Source organism: Battus philenor, unplaced genomic scaffold, assembly GCF_028537555.1.
Source record: "Battus philenor isolate CCGP_79_NKW_IND1 unplaced genomic scaffold, ilBatPhil1.0.hap1 SCAF_7, whole genome shotgun sequence".
Lineage (NCBI taxonomy): Eukaryota > Metazoa > Arthropoda > Insecta > Lepidoptera > Papilionidae > Battus > Battus philenor.
This window is the reverse complement of record NW_027181737.1, coordinates 15,656,113-15,670,839: the sequence shown is the minus strand read 5'-3', so window position 1 is coordinate 15,670,839 and position 14,727 is coordinate 15,656,113. Positions and strand designations below refer to the sequence as shown.

General features: G+C 35.2%; 1 protein-coding gene across 1 annotated transcript in view; it reads right to left on the bottom strand.

Moving 5' to 3' along the window:
• Positions 1-8,112, bottom strand: part of LOC137931167 (neuropeptide FF receptor 2-like) — a 45,151-nt gene extending 37,039 nt beyond the window's left edge. The window contains exon 1 of the mRNA XM_068774573.1: positions 7,848-8,112. Within this exon, the coding sequence (XP_068630674.1) occupies positions 7,848-8,056 (209 nt within the window). The 5' untranslated portion in view covers positions 8,057-8,112. The remainder of the gene's footprint in view (positions 1-7,847) is intronic.
• Positions 8,113-14,727: the final 6,615 nt, after the last annotated feature.

Sequence of the window (14,727 nt, the reverse complement as noted above, 5' to 3'; positions counted from 1 at the left end):
TCATTTATTCCTGTGTCCCCAAGATGAGGCAGAGGACGTCCACAGTACGTCGCCATCTCGAGCGGTCTGGAGCATCGCGATTAACAGATTAATTTGATAAACAGAAGCTTGGCAAATTTTACACGGTCCTATCAACCCAGGAAAAATATCACCTGCCTTTCTTATACCTAGGAGTTTTAAATGAGAATTTCACCTTGCCTTTTCATCACAAAGCATACACTCGCCATCCCGTACGTTCTTGAGCTTCACGCTTTACTTCGCTCCACGTCATTCCAACTGCCTTCACTTCTGCAGTGATCGTCCGCCGCTGGGTTTGCTATATGCGGCCATGTCTTCGCTTTCCTCGAGGATTCCATTCTAGCGCTTACCTCGATATGTGATCAGGGTCCCTTCGGAGCGTGTGGCCTATCCAGTTCCACTTGCGGCGTTTGATCTGCTGGTCGATCGCCATCTCACCGCAGCGTTTCCAGAAATCTACGTTGGAGACTTTCTCAGGCCAGTATATATCGAGAATACGTCGAAGGCAGTTGTTAACGAAGACTTTGCAATCCTTATATACTTACTGCTTATTTTACAGTAGTTGAAGTCAAATATTTGACATATAAAGATATGTAAACATTTTTGTATATATTAAATAACATAATAAAAGTGTGTATATTATTGTTTTATTTTAAATTTTCCATTTTTATATGTATAAGTGTCTCCTTAATGAAAATATAAAAAAATTGTTAGCGGAAAATTTTGAGTCCTTAAGTATTTCAATTAGCAACACATGAAGCTATATTTTCTCATTTATAAAGATTATTAAAAGGCTAAATATTCGTAGATACTTTTCTTATATTTAGAAAGAATTTTCTCTAATACTTGACCTTATATAATTAGTTTCAAGTGAACAAGATTCTTCCACCTACCTGAGCTAGCGCTATTAAAATCAAATAAAATTTCCAATTTACGAAATCCAAAACACTTTGTTTGCTTTTGCCATAATTTTTTACCTAAAATGGCGGAGATAGATATCTATTTTTATTCTCTAAATCAGGGATGATCAACATGCGGCCCGTTAAACATATTTACGCGCCCCGCCAAGCATTTCTAAAATTGAATCTATTTTATCGACTTTATCTCATCAAAATATTCTTATAAGATTATTATAATAAAATGGTGGTACTTGCTTAACTGCGTACATATTATATAAAAAAATTCTCATTAAAATTTCCTAACTTATTTATTTAAACTTTTGCATTGAAATTTGTAAACATTGTTATTATAATGTTTATGACAAAAGAAAGTTTTGTAAATATTATATGCGACCTCACAAAAAAATTTAATTGAATCGTTTATTAAAAAGGTTGCCCACCCCTGCTCTAAATTAACAAGGTAAAGTGCAAACAAGAATAAAAGGACTATAAGCAAAGCATCCTTTCAAATATAAATATTCAAATATTGTTCTGTATAAAATTAGATTTCAAACTATACAAAGATTATAAAATAAAGTGTATTAATTTTTGAGATATATCCAACATTTAGTTTTTCGTTTCCCCCTGAAAAGTTGCATTTTCGAACTTATCACTTTATTCGGTGATGACGGCGATACTATTAATTTAGGATACTGACAAATAACTTAAAGTAACCTAAAGTCTTACAATCCCAGCGATAAATATTGCACATCGACTTTCGGAAAGAGATAATCGACTAATTTCGGCTTAGTAGAGCGTCATCTTTATCGCACGAAATACGACTGACAAAACATAGGTAGTGTGGGACAGAGATAGTGCTCTACGAAGCCGAAATTAACCGATTGACTCTTTCCAAAGGACGATGTGCAATATTTATATCCGGGTACTATAGCTTATACATTTGTCCGTTCAAAGATTTTACATCTATATTCAACCATTCTATATAATAATACTAGTTGACTTGATACATATCCTTTTTTAGGTAATAAGAATCAATAAGAAACATAACATCATGTTTTTTGACACACCGCATTGTAAGATATATAATATGGTGGATTTATACCAATTTTGTTGTGAAAACAAACGAATATTAAAGATAGTTGCATAAAAAATAATTTATTATCGGTATTGCAAACGCAAAACGCATTATATGTTTTATTATATATTATACATATTGCGTCCGCACGACTGAAAAAACGTCACATAGGTAGTGTGGGACAGAGATAGTGCTCTACGAAGCCGAAATTAACCTATTGTCTCTTTCCAAAGTTTTATGTGTAATATTTATCGCCGGGTACTGTACGTGACAGCTTCACCTCCTAATCGCTGAAGACTTTGAATCAGCTCCTCCGTCTTCACAATCGTTTCTTCATCACTGAAAGCAGTGTCCATCTTACAACACCAGCACGCCTGCGCACGTTTCCCTTCATCCTCTGCTTTTCTCAGCAAAGTCTTATGTGATAGCTTCACTTCCTAATCGCTGAAGACTTTGAATCGGCTCCTTCGTCTTCTCAATCGTTTCTTCGTCACTGAAAGCAGTGTCCGTCTTGAAACGCCCAGCACGCCCAGCACGTCCGAGCACATTGCTCTTCATCCTCTGCTTTTCTCAGCAAGGTCTTACGTGAAAGCTTCACCTCCTAATTGGTGAAGACTTTGAATCAGCATCTCAATTTTTCACAATCGTTTTTTTATCACTGAAGATCGTTTCCATCTTTAAACGCCCACGCACGATCATTTTTCCTTCCATTCTCTGCTTTCCTTAAGGCAGTAATAGGGAGTTGTAGACTAGACTCTATCAGACTACTAGATAAGTGGTCCACGTGGTCTTTTACCGTCTACTTTATCAACAATCAGAAGTTTCCAAGTTGTCTCAACGTAAGATTCGTTTCCCAACGTGGGGCCAACGTCCTACAGGGAGAGAATTTGATTGTTAAGGGGAGGTAATTCAAAAGTGGACTCGACATGAGTTTAACTCTTTCGCTTTAATATAAAAAATATTTCTGTAACCTGCGGGGTGGGGGTGGGTGGGGGGTTAGATTTTTATAAAGGCTGGTGCTGATTTAGAACCTTGACTTTACCTTAAGTTCGCCCAGTACGTATAAGCACTTTAAAGCTAGAACCAAGAGAAGAACCAAGGTCACATCGCTCGTGCAGCCGATGGTCCATGGCGCCCAAATGTTCCCAAGTGGCGACCACGTACCAGTAGACACGGCGTGGGTATGCCTTCCCCACCAGGTAAACCGACGAAGTAGTTAATGTCATTGGATGCCGGCAGCACACTACTGATCATAATGGCGATCATCAGCGAAGGTATATACCATGCAGTAAGCTTCGTAGGTCACAGATCGATTACCGTGCTGCATTCTTATGTATTTCATACTAATTGCATTAATTATATACGATTGCCATTGCTAATAAAACAAATTTCTAGATGATGGGCAGTGGCGTCTTCGTATACCATAATACCACACCACGATCATGGTATATCACCCATAGATATCTTTAAGAGAGGCATGAAAGGAAAGAGATACAAAACAATTTTGTAATCTTCATAAAAAAGTTTACAATTTTATTTGGAACTTAATACATTTGGAAGAAGTTTCTAGACGAAACGGGTCTATACAAACACGGTGATTTTATTTTAGTCGATGTTTAGACGTGCCCCACCTGTTGCAGCGTTGATCCATTTGCAGACATTAGCGACGTATCTTCACGACTGGTACAGGAAAAGGGTAGTCTAGCCAGCGGTACGACCAGTGTTATGTGTTCATCGTATATATTTTTACAAATATCCTTAATAGATCTGTTTAAGTTTGGACGTTTGGACTGTGACATAGACCCTTAGGTAACAAATTCAACTCCGGAATTGCAGATCAGTTTAAATAATATACCAGTTGATAGGTTAGGGATGTAAAGGCTTTAAAAGGTTCAATACATAGCTCGATGGCAGTTTTAAAGCTTTTATGCTCATTTTAAATGACTCTGAATAAAGTGTTTAGTGTGAAATAAGGTTGTTTTTTTCATATAATAATTGGTTGGCCATGGAATGCAACCACTAATAGGACAGTCGTCCCATTGGTGCTTAACACATAATTTCGATCTGAAGGCATGACTCCCTAAACGCGCTCTGTGGCAAGTAAAATCTTGGTAACAGATGGCGAAGGATAAGGTAACTCTCGCTGAGGAGAGCCTAAAACGAAACAAAGGCCTGTATTCGCAAAAGAAAGATATAAGTGTGAAGTGGAGTTGAAGGAACTGTTGGAAAGTACCAACATCGCTGCCATAGTGAAGAAACGCCACCGCAAATTCCTAAATTATTTCATGGAATTTGTCAAGGAAGTTACAAACAAAAATAAAGATTAGACTTTATGAATTAATTTGGGTATGAGCGAAAATGTGAAATAAAAAAGAACAGAAATAAAGAATTTGAAATCGTAAACTAAAGGATATCAAAGAATGTGGCGAAGAGGTAGAAGAAAGGTGATGCGTGTAAAGAAGAGAACAAAAGAAAATATGAGATGGAGACGACAGAGGTTGTAGAAATAGAAACTATAAAAGGTGAGAGAGGGAACTGAAATATAATAGTAAAATTGAAAATAAAATATGTTAAATTAAATACGACAGGAGAACGAGAAGCTCTCAATATCGACAGCCATAAAAATCAAGACAAAGGTAAAGTAATAAATCTGTTTATATATAGTGTATACTCCGAGACTGACTGCAGGGAATCAGAGAAAACATATATATGTAATCATAACACGTAATAGCATTGGCACCAGTTTTCACTTGTAAATATTTATACGAGCAAATGTTATGTGAAGCGAAATATCATTTCTATCTACTCTACGTTGTTGTAATGAAATATACTTCAAAACAATTATTGTTGATTACGAAATACACTTTCATACTCTCGTCGCGTGTTTTTGAACTGTTTTATATATATATATATATATATACATATATAAACTTTGTAAATGAACAGCGAAATAGGACTGAGAATTTCAATTGTAGGTCGCAGTCTCGATTCTCGGAATATAATACAAATACAATCTTATGTAATTCGCACATTGTATATTTATTATAAAGAATTGCTACTGCTCGCGAAACAAGTTCTAGAACAGTGTTTCCCAACCTTTTTTGTACCATGCCCCAACTTGACATTCTGATACTCTCCTACTTAACAAATATTATTTTTATATTAAATCGAAAGGGTTAAATACGTTTTGAGCTACCGAAATTTCGAATTACCCTCTTCCTTTGTAATTAAATCGCCACACATTGAACGCGAGTTACATATTGGTAAACACTGTTCTATAACATGTGTAGCAGCTTCCTCTGCATACCATTATACTACACTGCTATCGCCAATACGGCTGTTAAGATTATAATATATCCTCCTTTAGATATTATTATGTCATGGAAACGAAAAAAATGTTTTTATTACCATGATAATAATCCTATGATTCCTAAAATATAAATTTCTATGTTCCAACGGATGTTTCTTTTTATGTACCCGCGTAGGCTGGTGTATAAGGTTGCACCACAAGCTTCCGGTTCCACGCTCGTTATGGGTGTGACAGGCAGTCTGCGTCGAAATTGGTGCGATCTGATTTCACATAATAACCTACTATTTATACTCGGTGCGTCATTGTACGTAATTAGGAATTTTAATGCTTTCATATTAACATCATTTTATATTTTCATATTAGCATACATCATCTAGTATTGGATACAGGCCTTTCTTGTATATTTCCATTGGAACTGTTTTTTTTTTTAATTCGTTCAACCCCTATCATGCGTGGACAGTGCTGTTGTTTCCATAATCATATTTCTCTCTCATGCCTTACATTCTTTTATCTAATTTCTTTCACAATGTAGAAATCTTCTTAAAGCCGGTAGATCTAGGAGGCAATAACACGTGATCAGAAGTAGAAGTGTCTATATTGAACAAGTTTGTATTGTATTGTTTCGATAGAAGTTAGTGCCGTTAGTACTAAGGATTTTTCAGCTACAAGTTCTATTTTTTTTGTATGGCCCCCGCTATTGGGAGCCTCTCGTACCCCCTATCTAGTTTGAGACAGGGACTTTATTTACACATAATTTTTTCAGAGTTTTATCTTTATTCGAGACTCACTTTCATACTTCTCAATTTCTTTTATTCTTTCCTTTTATCCTTCACAATATCTTGCAATTTTTGTTCCTTCATTCCTTCTTGCTTTCATCGCCTTCCTTTCCTCATCTTTTTACTATAAGGTGGCTAGGTACATTTTTATTTTCCAATCTTTATCTTTATTTTTTTAATATCACAGATTTGTTTGGATTTGAAAGTTTTTAATACATTGCATAGTTATTTTTCTTTCATTCACAATCCTTACACGCATCCCTCTCTTTCTTCGCCATATTCTTTTATATCGTTTAGTTCACAATTTCAATTTTTTATTACTGTTTTTTATTTTCCACTTTTCAAAAAGACTGCTTGGAAGTGGCCTGCTGTCAGCGTTTCCGAAGACCTTTACATGGTCGTCTGTCCACCTTGCGCATGGACGTCTTACACTGCGCTTGCTAGTTGCATGATCTCCACTTCAGAACCATAAAGCCCAACGATCATCTGTTCCACACTATATACGGTAACCACTTTACAACACACTATATACGCCACTTTAACCAGCCAATCCACTGGCCAATGTCGGTTAGATCCGTTACTTTTTATACGAAAGACTTAAACTCGTATATAATATTTAATAATGCATATGTCATTAATTATGGCAGTGGCAGCCAAGCGATAAAGTGGGTCGCAGGTTTTATTCTGTGAATACAATCCTATGTAATTCACACTGAGCATTAATTATATAAGAATTCCACTGCTCACATACAAGTACCCAGAGGATGGGCAGCAGCGTCCTCTGCGTACCATAATCCCACACTGCGATCGCCAACTCGCCCGCCGAACGTGGCGATTACGGTATACCCCCCCAACAAATGTTTTTGGGGGAGGCTTATATTCTTCAGTGGGCGTCTATTGTCTGAAACGACAAATATAACCTTCTGCATTGTATCTACACATGTGAACAGATGACCATCTTAAGGTCGTATGAAATCGCTAAATAGGCGCCAAATCCAATCAACGTTATAGAAAATATATGGGTGATGACTATTTCCAGCAGTGGACGTCTTATTGTTGAAATGATGATGATAAGCAGTGATGTAGATACATCATTTTGAAGTAAAAATGAAGCCCAACCTTGTTAGTCTCCATCGAAGCGCATGTAAAAAGTTTTCTTTCAATCCAATTCAATACAACGAAGACAAAATATGTCATGAACATGTTGAAAGTAAGAGCTTTTCGTTTGCACAAAACTAATAATCTATACGTACTGTTTTCATTAGCATTATTCATCTAATCATTTCGAAAATGTTTTAACTATCTTAAGTGAATGTGTTAATTATTAAATTATATCATCTGGATACACTTAACGTACATGTATCTTTATAAATTGTTTGAACGAAGTATTTATAATAACTTTCAATTTACATTTGTTTTATTTCATGATGTTTCAATATTTTACCTAGTTATAAATTTAACTGATCGGTTCCTAAAAATGCGTAGGTTAAATAACAAATAATGTCTATTAAAAATAAACAGATTATATAGAATCCAGAACCGAATTGACATATATTATAATGGAACCCAACAATTTAAAATACATGACTAAAAGAGTTCCAAACACGCCAAGATCTAGACCGAAAGAATTTCAGTCTTCAATTCAGACTATTTATAGTTAGTTAACAAATTATACCAAAAAGAATTGAAATATATTAAAACATCTTTCATATGAATTAAAAATTAAAGTTGATTTTCATCAAATTATTATTAGTTTAGCAAATACTTACTTTTTCGTGTAGTTACATTTAACAGCAACGACTATAAGCAGAATGTTGGCTATCAGAGAGAGCAGAATTATGGGGACATACAGAGCTATTAGCACAGATTCAGGCTCAAACAATATATCTAGCTCCGTCCCCAAGCGTAATGTTTCGTTAATGAAATTCACGCTTAAGTTCAAACTTTTTAAATATCCAATGTTGCTTTCGTTCAGCATTTTTAATAATCAAATATTTTACCGCGTTCCTATTAAAATATTTGCGATCACATATGTGTAAATTATTCAAACATTTCTAAATATTTAAATTCATATAATATAATCAATAAAAGTTAGTTTTTATTATTTCACTTCAACTAAAACAAACACAGTCATATTACGAAATACTTGTTTTCACACATAAATTGTTTTAATTACACTGTCATTATTTACGTTGAATGCCACAATTGTGTTTTGTTTAAAACAATAATTTAACGAAATATGCGATCTCGACGCCATACCCGAGAGATGCAGAATTTAGTACGTCCATATTTCGCGGTAATTCGGAAATGACTGAATGAACGCTTACTCGGAAACGTGAAAGAGACAATAGACGCCACAATTACTGCGGCGCGAATGAGAAAGCTATACTATTTGTTAGCAGATTTTGTTTTAAATATATTTTATATTTGTGGTGCCATTTTTTTACACTCAATAGTGCATGTTGTTGTTTTAAAAATTCTCTAATCTATGGCTGGAATGTGTGTTACGATGGTAGATTATATAGCTTTAATATAAAAGCTGTGTTACAAATCAATGGTCGTGCAAAAATATCTGTGCGAAAATTTTAAATTTTTATGAATTGCTTTCGATGCCAATACATACATATATATTTTATGATGTTGTATAATGTAACATCGTAATAAATGTGTATGTGTGAAAATATTCGACGATTGTTCACAAAATATACATAACTCACACAATAGACTAGAATATACGAAATATATTCTTTTAGCTACAGGGCAGGATTTAGTTTCGATGTCAATTGTAATTTTCAATTACACCAAAAGAGATAGTCTTACATTGACAAATTAATTTATTTTAAATTGAAAGCGGCGTAGAGCGGCTTTTATTTAATTATAGTAAGACGAGCGGTTTCGGTAAGAGTATTTTTAGATCTTAATTTTACGTACAAATTATTTTTATAAATAAATAGCCACTTATGTTTTTTATTAAATATATATTTAAAATACCCCATATAACTAAATTAAAATAAAAGATCTTGTCTTTTATCGACTGATTTCCGCAACCAAGCGGCACTGAATTTTTTTTTTTTTCATTTAAATTTGGAATTAGATCCGAAGACGAACGAAAGCATCCGAGGTAGCCCTGCGGATTCGCAATTCGAATTGGCAAAAGGCAAGCCACATAGCACGTAGACAGATGTCTTTTAGTGTCTAAAGATTTTAGAGCGAAGACCGCGGATTGGGAAGCGTAGCTGGGAACGTCCGTGCACAAGAAAGAAGATCACTTCCCACGCTGTATGCAGGAAGCTTACATCCAGCTGTGGATTTCTTAGGGCTGCAATGACAATGATAAATGCCTAGCCTTGCCAGAATTTACTCCACAATGTGCGTCACAAATTACAACATTCTTCACACGGAACATCACTACGCAATTGTAAATACTAGCACCAAATGAAACTTCATCACCAAAAGCTAACCGAAGTATATCGCGACTGCTGATATCACAATGAAAATCGTAAAACAAAACACACAACGAAAATGTTAATGTGTTAAATCTGTAATGACGCTGAAAGGTAATTTTCATGTTGCCGCCATTATGTGAAAATAATTGACAGGATGACGTCCACGAAACTATTGGTAACGAGTTCTATTTTCGAATTTAAAAATTATTTTTAAATCGGCCAGGTCTTTAAACTTTTTTATGTCATCTACGTAATTGTTGCTATATTGTATTTATCTTGTTAATTACTCATAGATTAATATATTCATTATTATTATTAAATTAATAAAAATTATCGTACATTTTAAATACATGAAATGCATATCTTTAAGGAGATATATATGTTAACTTAAACAGATAAACAAATGTTGAAAAGCCTAATTAAAATCTATGTACAAAAAAAATGTTTCTATTTATCTTGGTCATGCCATGACTTGAAATAGTCTATCGTTATCATGTTTTGTAGCTCGAAGAATTGCTCGTCTATAGTGGCAGGAAGTAGGAACATCGCTTATGCAACCGACCACGAGATGGTACACGCGGTGTGGATAGGCTACTGTCTGGTTGGACCGACCATAGAGTCAGGTTCATCATGGCGACCTTCTGGAGATGCCTTGAAGTGAACGTCTATGTTAACATGATGATATTTAATAAAAAATTAAGTAATAATAATTATAGTGTCTAAATCAGTGATTCCCAAAGTGGTCTATATCGATCCCTAGGGGTCTATGACAATCAGAAAGGGGTCTACGTCAACGAAAAAAAAATTGGGGGTCCATGAAATGAAAATGTCCACGATAGTGGATCTCAACACATACACACACAGTACTGATAGTACCTATTTACTTACATCATACTATCTTATAATATCAAAACATTTACATTATTTTCCTTTCCATCGTCATACCTAGGGGAAAGGGGGTTCAGCGCTGTTACCAGTCTCCTAACGAAAAAAAGAAACAGACTGGACATCATTAGCCAAGGAGATTTAAGATTAACCCTTACAGATATAGTTATATAGTTGATAATTTATTATTAAACATCAGGTTCATCCTACTCACTAAAAATATTGACTTATTGCTTATGTTATTTTATTTATAGTTTATTTTATGTTTATTTGATATAAAAGTATCTATGAAGTAAAAAATTTGTTTATTTAATGTTACGTATATTTTACATAACAGATACAAAATTTTATTTTGAGTAGTTTTAATTGTAATTCAATTTACATGTGTTTTTACTTTAAGTTTTTAACACAAAACTTAACTACAGTTAGAAATTTACAGGAAATCAATATCAGGTAAGTAGGGGGTCTACCTAACACGGAAAAACATGACAAGGGGTCTACGACACAAAAAAGTTTGGCGAATTCTAATCTAAATGAATTTGAACCTGCGATATTCTTTCGTATATCTTAACCACAACAGTATGTTACTCAAAAGAAATTAATTCACATCTGTAATACGTAGTAAGTAGGATTGAGGTTAAGAGGTCTGTAGCGATGATTTTAACTGTCTGTCGCTAACGGTGCTCTAACTTCGGTGTTAACCTAACACTGGCGTAAAATAGACAATAAACCTGCGTTCATGACGAGGTCGTCAACTGTTTATGTGTCCCGGACATGTTACAGGATATGAAATAACCTTTGTATAGAACGCGGTATTGTTGGAATTATTCACAAGCTTATTTGTAAGAAAAATATTTTTAAGCTTTCACCCTTATCTACAAAATCACTTTGAAATAGGTTACATTATTTTTTTTATATTGAATTGTAACATGCCAATATCTTAAAAGTCTACAGTAAAAAAAAAGTAATACGTAATAATTCGAATTTTGAAAAGGTTTGTTCTTATTATATTATCATTAAGTTATTTTTTTTTAATTAATTCTTATGAATAGGTTGTATCATATGTTGACAGCGAAAGAGCTTCATATTTACTTCTTTAAGGCTTTTTATCCTATAACCAATAATCCTGTACTATTGTGTTATAAAAGTCTAAATGTATTTTAACTTTACTATAAATTTTACAAATATAGGCTTTTGGTTTTAGTCTATAGACAGACACAGGTGGAAGCCTCCCCAAAAGATATGTATGGCAGCTATGCTTGGCAGACGAAATGGTGATCGCAGTGTGGTGTTATGTTTTTTTTATTAGCTCTAATTTGCATCGCTAGAGTGTTTTTTACGATATTTTTTTTCGCTTTTACTAAACGCAGTTGGGAGAGGGTTGCTGCTATTCGATATGGATCTTTCTTCTCCCAGCTGTGAGGCACGACAGCGTTTTATAATTTTTTACAAATCGTATTATAGTACTCAGAGAATGCTGCTGACCATCCTCCGGAAGTTTATTTTGTAAACAGTGGCAATATTTTATACTTAATGCACAGTGTGGATTATATACATTAGTGTCAATAGAAACAAATCGACGACCTAAGATCGCAAGTAGTAGTCCTTATCACTGGGCAACCACTGCTCCGGCTTTTATATCGGCTTATCTATAAACATAAAAAAAACTGGAATGTCCGTTTGTAATATTAATATAAAGGCTTTTTACTATATGCATATGAATATATATATACACATACATATACATATACATATGCATGTGCATATACATATACGGTACCTGTGTAAAAATGAGATATGATGATATTAAATATTTTGTCTGTCTGTTTTTCTGTTTGTTCTGACTCATCTATAAAATGACTGGACCGATTTTGACGTGTCTTAAACTGGCACGTAAAAAAAATTAAACGAAAAAAAAAATAGATTAATAATGTAATTTTTTTTTTCTTAAAGTCTACGTGAACAAAGTCACGGGCACAGCTAAAGAGGAAAAAATATTAACAACAAATTCGTCACAAATATAGGGTTTTTTTTTCCAAGGACGAGATTCCCCGACCGCTATGTACAGACGCATAAGGCTCTCTTATCTGTAATTGGATCTTCGATATCCTTTTCCAGTGCCAACAAGTCCTTTATAGGAGTGTTTTTGCTTTGCAGAACTGCCGATTGTTTTTTTTTCTACGAAATAATATATAGACGCTTCGAATTACAGAATGGTTTTTAAAAAAAGAACATAACTGTTTCAGATTTAATATCCATCAGTGCCTACAGACGATGATCTATAACAAAGTCGGAGAAAAAGAAATATATGTCCAGTATTATACAGTACAGTAAGGCGAATATAAAGCTCAACGATTCCGTTGGCTTGGTCACTTGGAGCGAATGGGATCGGATCGGAGCGTGAAGGTAGCGTACCTGGAAAAACCGAGGGGTCGAAGACCAGTGGGTAGACCCAGGTATCGCTGGATCGATCGCGTTGAGGCAGACTTGCGCGAATTGAATGTCAACCAATGGCAGACGATGGCGCAAGATAGAGGAAAGTGGAAGTCTCTCGCTTCGGAGGCCAAGACCTACTTTGGGTCACTGAGCCAGCGGAGTAGTAGTAGTAGTAGTAGTATGTCCAGTATTAAACGTCCACCAAGGATAGCCCTAGAATGGAATCCTCAAGGAAAACGAAGACGTGGCCGCCCAAAGCAAACCTGGCAGCGGACGATCACTGCAGAAGTGAAGGCAGTTGGAATGACGTGGAGCGAAGTAAAGCGCGAGGCTAAAGACCGCTCGGGATGGCGACGTACTGTGGACGCCCTCTGTACGAAAAGGACCAATATTTAGCCACTGCCGCACATGCAGCGGTAGTCGTGTAACAAAGTGAACTGCCCGCCAGCCCGCTGATAAATGCGTATGCGGCAAACAATGCGAATCACAAAACCGCTACCGCCAAACTACTCAACACTTAGTTATTTAGATTAGTGCCAAACACAGAGTGATGCATGTGCGGAAGTGGCTAAATATTGGTCCTTTTCTTACAAAATAAAATTCCGACAGTTAAGAGGACTGAAAACAGTGTCGGCAAAAGTGTCTTTTATCAGACGGGGATTATTCTGAAGGTGATGAAATTGGTTTGGAAGAATAAATAAATAATTTACATTTAATAAACAAATTCATTATACTGTTTATCACAGTATTATAAAAAAATATTTATAATTAGAAAATATAAGGGTTGTTAAAAATATGCTTATAATGAAATATAACAAGTGAAATTTGAGTAAACAAACCTTTTTTATTACTCAATAACAAGGTATCCTTACCTAAAAAAAACATTTAATGTAATAAGGTATACTTTTAATTACACCCTTAACGGGAAAATTCTACGCTCAACCTGTTTCAGATTTTATAATTATTAAAAAAAACTCTAACATCTTTTGGTAGGAAAAGTTCTTTCTTCTTCGATGTGCCGTCATCTAAACATAAATAGAACGAAATTTATATAAAAAATTAAAAAAAAACTTTTCAATATGGAATAACGCTAGCACGAAGCAAAGCATTGAAATTTTAAATTCATTTCTTTTATATTTTATTTCATCCTCTAGTCTCGCGCAGGCTTTCCTTTGTAATTATTTTAAATTGTTTGTACATTTTTTTATTTACTGAATCTGTATACCACAGACATTAGCGCTTTTGCCTTTGTTTTATATTTATGTTAAATATTTTATATATATTTTTGCTCAAGTTTTTGTATGTTACAGTGTTTACTAATTTGAATTACTCTCGTCTTTTAAACTATCTAATTCGGTTTTTAACATTACGTCCCGTGCGACCACTTCCTCATCCCTTCTCCATATTGCCATCCTCAGGTTGTGCACCAGTATCTGGGCGGCGGTTGCTGTATTCACATCGATGAACCTTGCGATCGCATCTTGAGTCTCGTCTGTGCAATACACGCTCGAGTTCATGTGACGTGATATTGCTGCTTCAGCGTGATGGACACTGTTTTACAGCTCGACGACCGCCCTGCTCTTTAGCCCCTGAGCTTCGTGGATGGTGAGCATTCTAAAACTTGCACCTGTAACGTAGCCTGGGTTATTGAGATGTTGTTTCTCTGCTATATTCTCCACAGAGTAAGGACACCTACTCAGGGTGTGCACCACCTCCTTGGAAGAATGTTTATTCTCCCTTCATAAATGTTTGTGGAATCAAGCTTGCAACTTTATATTATGGTGGGCTTCACGTGAGCATGACGTGGGCACGACGTGGGCACGACGTGGGCACGACGTGGGCACGACGTGGGCACGACGTGGTCACCACGTGGGCACAACAT